The sequence below is a fragment of the Chanos chanos genome, chromosome 4 (assembly GCF_902362185.1).
Source record: "Chanos chanos chromosome 4, fChaCha1.1, whole genome shotgun sequence".
NCBI lineage: Eukaryota > Metazoa > Chordata > Actinopteri > Gonorynchiformes > Chanidae > Chanos > Chanos chanos.
Window position 1 is genome coordinate 140,541 of NC_044498.1, and position 9,460 is coordinate 150,000.

Sequence of the window (9,460 nt, forward strand, 5' to 3'; positions counted from 1 at the left end):
CCACCTCCTTCCCTTTCTTCTGTGAACAGCCGGTCCCTCTTATTCTGTCTCCAGTGTAGAAACAGAAAATCTTATTCCACGCTTTAAATCCCATGTCTCTCTCCTGAAGGTGAACCGTACTCTATAAAATCAGGGCAGGGGTCGTGTTCTGTGTGGAGTCTGTCGCAGTGGTTCCTCTTAAAACAGAATTGTATCAGACACAACTGATTTTTTTTTTCTGTTATTTACACTCTATTGATTATTCAGTCCGAAGTCATGTAGAGAATGCAAATGACTGCCCCTTTCTTTTTGTTCAGATGGACAAGATTAGTCAAAGTAATAATTAAGAGGCCAAACAGTTTTGTAAAAATTGCATCCTAATGCTCTCACAGAATCCGTCTTTTCTCTCTCTCTCTTTCACCAGCTTTGCTGAGATTTAATAAACTTCCTGTGCTCTCCTCAATACTGTGTCCTTGCATGTTTTTGTGGTGTGTTTACCAGTAGTACTGCACTACCCTCTCTCTCTCTCAGTGATCTGATGTAGTACAAAGGGGATTTTACGAAAACTTTATTTTACAGAGTGTGTTGTGTGTATGGTTGAGTATGATTTGTGGAGGCATACGAATGAGAACTGGTTGGCAGATGGAGGCTGGATCCCCTCTCATCTCAGGAGATGCAGGAGTGGCTTTTTTATTTTTTTGACATGGGTGAACTTTTACAGAGCAACTGAAGAAAATAATTCAAAGGCTCAGTTCACATTTGGTCCATAAAATGGACTCACCTTCCACAGGCTTTTGTCTCATGTTTGCTTTCTTCCTCTTTTTCACACCGTATGTAATTTTACAAGAACTCAAACAGTCTAAACAGTGGTGTAGGGCTGGACTTCACTGAGCATACTGAAATATGTTTCTACTGAAATGTTTCCACAGAAATATGTCTCTACTGATATATGTTTCTACTGAAATGTTTCCACAGAAATATGTTTCTACTGATACATGTTTCCACTGAAATTTGTTTCAACCACAGTTTCTACTGTTTTTCTACTGAAATGTTTATTCTGATCAAATAGTGTTTAGGATGAATTATCCTGTTTTTTATTTTGTGACCATTCATTTATTAAATTTACAAGTGAAGACCAGTACATGCTGGGGGTAAAGAATTTTTCTGATACAATAGCACCCACACCTCACATCCACACCACACATCCACACCTCACATCCACCCCACATCCACACCACACACCCACACCTCACATCCACACATTCACACCTCACATCCACACCTCACATCCACACCACACACCCACACCTCACATCCACACCTCACATCCACACATTCACACCTCACATCCACACCACACACCCACACCTCACATCCACACTTCACATCCACACCACAATTTTACAATTTACAATTTAGTTATTTGGCAGACGCTTTTTTCCAAAGCGACTTACAATTGGTGCATCAGTCGGATTTCTAATACCTTCAACAGAGATCATAATAAGACTGAGCGTCAAATTGCCCTTTCGCATTGCGCCCCTGGGATACTTTTACAAACAGAAATACAAGACAAAGGTAATTTTTTTTTTTTTTTTTTTTCCTCTAGGGAAGGGAGGTTAGGCATTGGGGGAAGGGAGGTTAGGCATTGGGGGACAGGTGTGTTCTAAAGAGGTGGGTTTTCAGTTTCCTGCGGAAGATGGTAAGAGACTCCGCAGTCTTGACTGCATGGGGGAGGTCGTTCCACCACCTCGGGGCAATGGCAGAGAAGAGGCGTGGCCGGGAGGAGCGGCTGCCGGGTTCCCGGAGTGAGGGGACCGTCAGTTGTCCGGAGGACGTGGAGCGGAGGGTCCTAGTTGGGGTGTAAGGCGTTATAAGAGACTGAAGGTATGATGGGGCAGAGCCTCTTGTGGCCTGGTAGGCCAGCACCAGTGTCTTGAACTGGATGCGGGCTGCTACCGGAAGCCAGTATAGTGCAGTAAGCAGCGGAGTGACATGAGAGTGCTTAGGGAGGTTGAATACTAGGCGTGCAGCGGCGTTCTGCACGAGCTGGAGCAGCCTGATGGCGCAGGCCGGCAAGCCAGCCAGTAGAACGTTGCAGTAGTCCAGGCGGGAGATGACAAGCGCTTGGACTAGGAGCTGGGTTGCCTGTTGCGTGAGGAAAGGGCGGATTCTCCTGATGTTGTATAGGGCGAATCTGCAGGATCGTGTGACTGCTGCGATGTGCCCGGTGTATGTCAGCTGGTTGTCGAGGGTGACGCCAAGGTTTTTGGCTGCTGAGGTGGGAAACACCGCAGATCCCTCGATGGTGATTGTATTGTCGATCGCTGGGGAGTTCTTAGCAGGAAAAAACAGGAGCTCTGTTTTCTCCGGGTTAAGTTTGAGATGGTTAGCAGACATCCAGGAGGCAATGTCAGTTAGGCAGGCTGCGATGCGAGGTTGAACCTGGGAGTCAGAGGGGGGGAAGGAGAAGAACAGCTGTGTGTCATCAGCGTAGCAGTGGTAAGAGAGGCCATGGGTGGAGATAACCTGGCCAAGTGATCTGGTGTAGAGGGAGAAGAGGAGTGGACCAAGTACTGACCCTTGTGGGACACCTGTGTGTAGAGTGCGGGTGGAGGAGACCAATTCCCTCCAAGAGACCTGGTAGGAGCGGTCAGACAGATAGGACTTGAACCATGCGAGTGCAGAACCCGCGAAGCCCAGCCCAGCAAGGGATGAGAGGAGGATCTGGTGGTTGACCGTGTCGAATGCTGCGGAGAGGTCTAGGAGTATGAGGACAGAGCTGAGAGACTTCGCTCTGGCCAAGTGGAGCTCCTCCGTGACAGCAAGAAGGGCCGTCTCGGTGGAGTGGCCGGCTTTGAATCCGGATTGATTTTGATCCAGGAGATTGTGCTGCAGAAGATATGGTGAGAGTTGGTTATATACAGCACGTTCCAAGGTTTTGGAGAGAAACGGTAGGTGAGAGACTGGGCGGTAGCTACTGACATCCGCAGGGTCTTGGCTGGGCTTCTTGAGCAGTGGCTTGACCCGTGCTCTCTTCAGGGCAGAAGGAACCGTACCAGTAGATAGGGAGCTGTTGATCAAGGACGAGATGAAGGGCAGAATGTCATCCGAGATGGCCTGAAAGAGAGGGGAGGGGATGGGATCAAGAGGACAGGTAGTAGGACGATGGGATTTGATAAGTAAGAGAGCTTCAGCGTCAGATAGAGGGGAGAAGGAGGAGAAGATAGCAGGGGGGGAGGGTGCAGGATCCGAGGTGGGAGGGGGAGGGGGGAAGGAGTCGCAGATGTCATTGATCTTCTTCTTGAAGAAGGAGACAAAGTCATCAGCAGATAGGGATGAGGGAGGAGGAGGAGGAGGAGGAGAAAGGAGGGAGGAGAAGGTGGAGAAGAGTTTGCGGGTGTTGGAGGAGGCAGAGTTGATCCTAGAGTGGAAAAAGGCAGATTTGGCAGCGGACAGGGTAGAGGAGAAAGAAGAAAGAAGAGAGTGGTAGTGGGACAGGTCGTTGGAGGATCTCGATTTCCGCCATCTCCGTTCAGCCACGCGAAGTTTGGTTCTGTCGGCACGGATACTATCAGTCAACCAGGGACTGGGGGCGGAGAGGCGAGCCGGTTTGGTGACTGGGGGGCAGAGGGTGTCCAGGGTGGAGGCCAGCGCAGAGAGGACCGTAGAGGACTTCTTTTCCACGGGGAGAAGTGAGAAGGCTTCTACAGGTGGGAGAGAGGAGCAGACCATAGAAGAGAAGGCACTAGAGGAGAGAGTGCGAAGGTTACGTCTAGCTGCGACTGGTAGCTTGGGTGCTGAGGATTTCAGAGAGGGAGAGATCGAGAGAGAGAAGGACATGAAGAAGTGATCTGAGGTTTGGAGCGGTGTGACCGTGAGATCAGGAACTAGGCAGCCTCTTGTGAAGACCAGGTCCAGTTGATTACCGCCCTTGTGTGTTGCAGTGGACTCCACGAGGGTAAAATCAAAGGACTGAAGGAGGGAGAGTAGGCTGTCAGACTGAGTAGAATTCGGAAGGTTGAAGTCTCCTAGCAGCAGGATGGGAGTGCCATCTTCAGGGAAGGCGCTGAGGAGGATGTCCAGTTCATCTAGGAATGACTGCAGAGGGCCTGGGGGGCGGTAGAGAACAGTCATATGTAGTTTATAAGGGGAATAAACAGAAACAGCATGAAATTCAAACGATGTTGGGGAGATAGAAGGGAGAGATGTTGCTTGGAATCTCCACGAGGGGGAGATCAGGAAGCCAGTTCCCCCACCCCTTCCCGAGGGTCTGGGAGTGTGGGAGAAGGAAAAGGCCGTGGAGAGGGCAGCGGGAGTGGCCGTGTTCTCCGGTGTGATCCACGTCTCGGTGAGGGCCAGAAAGTGCAGGGACATCAAGGAGGCTTGGGCGGAGATGAAGTCGGCCTTCTGTACCGCCGATTGGCAGTTCCAGAGACCACCTGAAATGCCAGTAGCAGTGTTAGCAGAGCGTGGTGGATGGATGAGGTTAGACAGGTTGCGTCCGCGAGGATGCTTTGGACGCCACCTGCGGAGATTGTAAGAGGAAACTTGAACAGGAATAGGGAGATGACACATGGTTAGTGTGAGGGGGACAAGGTTTTTTTTTTTTTTTTTTTTTAGGAGGTATGGAAGAGACACAATTACACAGATAAGCAAGTGAGAATAAAATAAATCAAGATGAAAATAAATCGCTTAGTGTACGGCAGACAGGCAGCAGTTGTCTCGGCTTCCTCGATGTCCTTCCTCGGTGGACTCCCGCAGGTAGACTCCCTTGTCTTAGTCCGACCGAGTCTTCGTCCGACGAGACAAGGGAGACGAGACAAGGGAGACGAGACCGCTACAGCTGCCGCTACAGCTGCCGCTTGGCGGAAGCACTATTCCTAAAGAGTCTTGTGACTACCGCGTTCGCGGCTTAAGGGCTGGCTACAGCCCCGCCCCCTCAGAGCAAAGCGTAAATTGACTGAGACCGAGAGTAACAAACAAATGCAAATCAGCAACTCGGCAGCTGATGCGACAGGAATTCAATACAAACTCCCTAGTAAAGTGAGCTAACAACGCTACCAGACAGCGAACACAGTTCTAAACAGACGGAGAACCTAAGGTAAAGCAAACGCTGAAAGAATCGCGCACGAAGTAAATTATATACGGAAACGACAGCAGAGTATACAGGGCAAACAGAAATCGCGGCTACTCGGACAATTACACGCAACAGAGACAAGAGAGAACCCAGAAATCGCGGCTACTAAGCAATATAAAGCAGAGTCTTACTAGGTACCTGCTCTGAAGGAGAAATAATCTGACTGAAGACGATGCACGCACCACACACCCACACTTCACATCCACACCACACACCCACACCACACATCAAGTTCAAGTTCAAGTTCAAGTTTATTTAGAGCCCAATATCACTGTTTACAGTCTCAAAGGGCTTTACAGGCCACAACAGTCAAATCAAAATATGACGGCACCCCCTGACTTAATCCTCATGGCGGGCAAGAAAAAACTCCCCAAAAACCCAAGAGGGAAATGGGAAAATGGGAGAAATCTTGAGGAGGACCACAGAGAGAGGAGACCCCTCCTTAGTCAGACAGGTGTGCAATAGGTGCCGACCACGTGGGCAGTTACAGCTGAAAGTAAATTGGGGCATGAACAAAGGGGATGGTGATGTAGACAGGAGGCTGACGGGGGATGGAAGATGATAACACCAGGATGGGTCAGTCCAGAGGGCGGGAGGAGTCAGGATCACTGGTGTCTCAGGAGTAGCATGTGTGGCTCGACAGAGAGAGAGAGGCAGAGAGAGAGAGAGAGAGAGAGAGCGACACCTCACATCCACATCCACACCTCACATCCACACCTCACATCCACCCCACACATCCACACCACACATCCACACCACACACCCACACCTCACATCCACACCTCACATCCACACCACACATCCACACCATACACCCACACCTCACATCCACCCCACACATCCACCCCACACATCCACACATCCACACCTCACATCCACCCCACACACCCACCCCACATCCACACCACACACCCACACCTCACATTCACACCTCACATCCACACCTCACATCCACACCACACATCCACACCGCACATCCACACCTCACATCCACACCTCACATCCACACCTCACATTCACACCTCACATCCACACCTCACATCCACACCACACATCCACACCGCACATCCACACCGCACATCCACACCTCACATCCACACCTCACATCCGCACCGCACAAGGGATGAATAAAAAAGTGAAAGGAAATAAAAGAAGGAGAGTTAAGAGAGAGAACGAAAGGGAGAAAACGCTTTAACACCCCCCCCCCCCAACCAAAAAAGAAAGCACCTAGAACAACATGTACCAGAGACCAAACTAGTCAGATATTGAGCCAGACAAGTCTAGTGTGGGACTGGACTGTCCCTGCAGGGGCTTATGGGTGTGTATGATGGGGTTTACTGTGGTGCTGATGGGTGTGTATGGTGGGGTTTACTGTGGTGCTGATGGGTGTGTAAGATGGGGTTTACTGTGGTGCTGATGGGTGTGTATGATGGGGTTTACTGTGGTGCTGATGGGTGTGTATGATGGGGTTTACTGTGGTGCTGATGGGTGTGTATGGTGGGTTTTACTGTGGTGCTGATGGGTGTGTACGATGGGGTTTACTGTGGTGCTGATGGGTGTGTAAGATGGGGTTTACTGTGATGCTGATGGGTGTGTATGGTGGGTTTTACTGTGGTGCTGATGGGTGTGTAAGATGGGGTTTACTGTGGTGCTGATGGGTGTGTAAGATGGGGTTTACTGTGGTGCTGATGGGTGTGTAAGATGGGGTTTACTGTGGTGCTGATGGGTGTGTAAGATGGGGTTTACTGTGGTGCTGATGGGTGTGTATGATGGGGTTTACTGTGATGCTGATGGGTGTGTAAGATGGGGTTTACTGTGGTGCTGATGGGTGTGTATGATGGGGTTTTACTGTGGTGCTGATGGGTGTGTATGGTGGGTTTTACTGTGGTACTGATGGGTGTGTATGATGGGGTTTACTGTGGACTGGAGTTGAGAACCACTGCTCTACAGGCAATATTAGCTTTGCCACGTTGCTAAATAAAGAGGTCCAGTGTAGTGTCAAGCCCAAAAAAGTTGTTCTGAGCTCTCCGCAGGTCTGCAGTGATGGAGACGTCTTCTAGCCTAGTGAATCTTGAGTGAGTTTTGTTTCGATAGCTGGCCAAGGTCTGGCCCCTCCTCTTTGCCTGTCACAGGGATTTTACCACCTATGTGGTGGAAAATTGGCACTTCCACAGAGAAGAGCTGTTGCATCTGACCATAAACACAGACACCAGTTTGTTGAGCTCTTGTATATCTGTATATCTCTGCCCATAGACAGATGCTGTAAACACAGAGCTCATTCATTCATTTGGCAGATGCCTTTTCCCAAAGTGACTTACATAATGAACACATACAGTACATGCATGACCAAGCTGACATGAGACAGACAATCCTGATAAACAAGTGCTGCAGTTCTAAGAGCTATCCTACGGCTTTGAGTGTCACACAACAAAAGATACAGAATCTAACAGCCAAGCCCAAACTGACACTGCAACTGTCTGACTAATTGTTACAGAATTATGTTGTTTGCAATCTCTCACGGCATTTTTAATCAATTAAATGGCAAAGCTGGCATTTCCATTGTGCACGCACACACACACACACACACACACACACACACACATACAAAAACCCACACAAACACAAGCCCACATGCACAATTCTGCCCTTAAATGTTTCCCCAACACATGCACGCACACGCACACAAACAAACACACACATACACACACACACATACACACACACATACACACACACACACACACACAGATATTCTAAATGCTTGCTTTTCTCTGTTTAGAGTGAGAGTGAGGAAGTTTGTGAGTAACTTCAGTATGTCTGCCTGAATTAAATTTCTCTGACTAATCCTGTGTATACATTAAACTTTTAAAGTAATAAACAATCAATCTTACTGACTGATTTTTCACACTGTTTAGACTTCAACAGTCAAGGTTGTATGATTGAATCATCTATCATTTGTTGATGCGTGACTGTGAGCTGAATTTGTTTTGTTTGTGTGTGTCCCTCCCTCTCCCTCTCCCTCTCCCTCCCTCTCTGCCCCAACCCCCAGGTATATATTTGTCAGATCTGACATACATTGACTCCGCCCACCCGTCGACTGGCAGTATCCTGGAGAATGAACAACGCTCAAATCTCATGAACAACATTCTGAGAATCATCTCTGATCTTCAGAGATCCTGTGAATATGGTGTGTGTGTGTGTGTACATGTGTGTGTAGGTGTGTGTGTGTGAGTGTGTATATGTGAGTGTGTGAGTGTGTGTGTGTGTGTGTGTGTGCGTGTGTGCGTGTGTGTGTGTATGTGTGAGTGAGTGTGTGTGTGTGTCTGTGTATGTGTCTGTGTGTGTGTCTGTGTGCGTGAGTGTGTGTGTGTGTGAGTGAGTGAGTGTGTGTCTGTGTGTCTGTGTGTCTGTGTATGTGTCTGTGTGTGTGTCTGTGTGCGTGAGTGCGTGTGTGTGTGTGTCTGGTGTGCGTGCGTGCGTGCGAGCGAGCGAGCGTGCGTGCGTGTGTGTGTGTGTGAGTGTGTGTGTGTATGTGTGTGTGTGTGTGTGTGTGTGTGTTTATGTATTAGGTTGTGAATGTCCGTTTGTATCTGATTATGTCTTTGTCTCTCAGATATACCAGTATTGCCTCACATACAGAAGTATCTAAACTCAGTGCGATACATTGAGGAGTTGCAGAAGTTTGTGGAGGATGACAACTACAAGTAAGTTCAGCCAGAGCACTTGGCCAGTGAAGCTCATGTTTGTGTTTTTGTGTTGTGTTTGTGTGTTTGTCTTTGCTTTTGTGCAGTGCGCTTGCATGTGCGTGTGTGTATACGTATGTGTGTGTTAGCAGCAGTGTTTGAGTGTGTTTGGTAACTGTTACCTGTACTCTGTGTTTGATAGACTTTCTCTGAAGATTGAGCCAGCCAGCAGTACACCTCGCTGCACTGCTTCCAGAGAAGACCTTGCTGGTGAGGACACACACATTAGTGTGATTGAGCTGTACACACACACTGACTGCGGGTGTGCAGGTGTATAAGTGTTTGTGTTAGAATTTTCAGCATGTGTACAAATCTAGAGGTCTGGGTGAGTGTGTGCGTGTGTTAGAGGTGACTGTGTGTGTGTGTGTGTGTGTGTGTGAGGTGACTTATGTAATGCTTTATGGGTTTGTTTGTATTAATCTATAGGTTTGTGTGTTTTAATGCTGTGTGTTTCAGGCTCTGATGCATCTGCCTCTCCTCTGTGTGTGCGACGTGGAAATGCCGCCGAGGGGGCGTTGGCTAAAGTCCCGCCCACTCCACCCTCCCCACGCAGTCTCCTCCCCTACGGACACAGGAAATGCCACAGCTTAGGCTACAAGTG

At 48.8% G+C, this 9,460-nt stretch overlaps 1 protein-coding gene across 2 annotated transcripts in view; it reads left to right on the forward strand.

Moving 5' to 3' along the window:
* ralgps2 (Ral GEF with PH domain and SH3 binding motif 2) overlaps positions 1 to 9,460 on the forward strand; it is a 90,310-nt gene that overhangs the window by 67,653 nt on the left and 13,197 nt on the right. For both annotated transcript variants that reach the window (XM_030770776.1, XM_030770777.1), the window contains exons 8-11: positions 8,166 to 8,303; positions 8,730 to 8,820; positions 9,002 to 9,069; positions 9,316 to 9,457. In XM_030770776.1, coding sequence (XP_030626636.1) covers positions 8,166 to 8,303; positions 8,730 to 8,820; positions 9,002 to 9,069; positions 9,316 to 9,457 — 439 coding nt within the window. The remainder of the gene's footprint in view (positions 1 to 8,165; positions 8,304 to 8,729; positions 8,821 to 9,001; positions 9,070 to 9,315; positions 9,458 to 9,460) is intronic.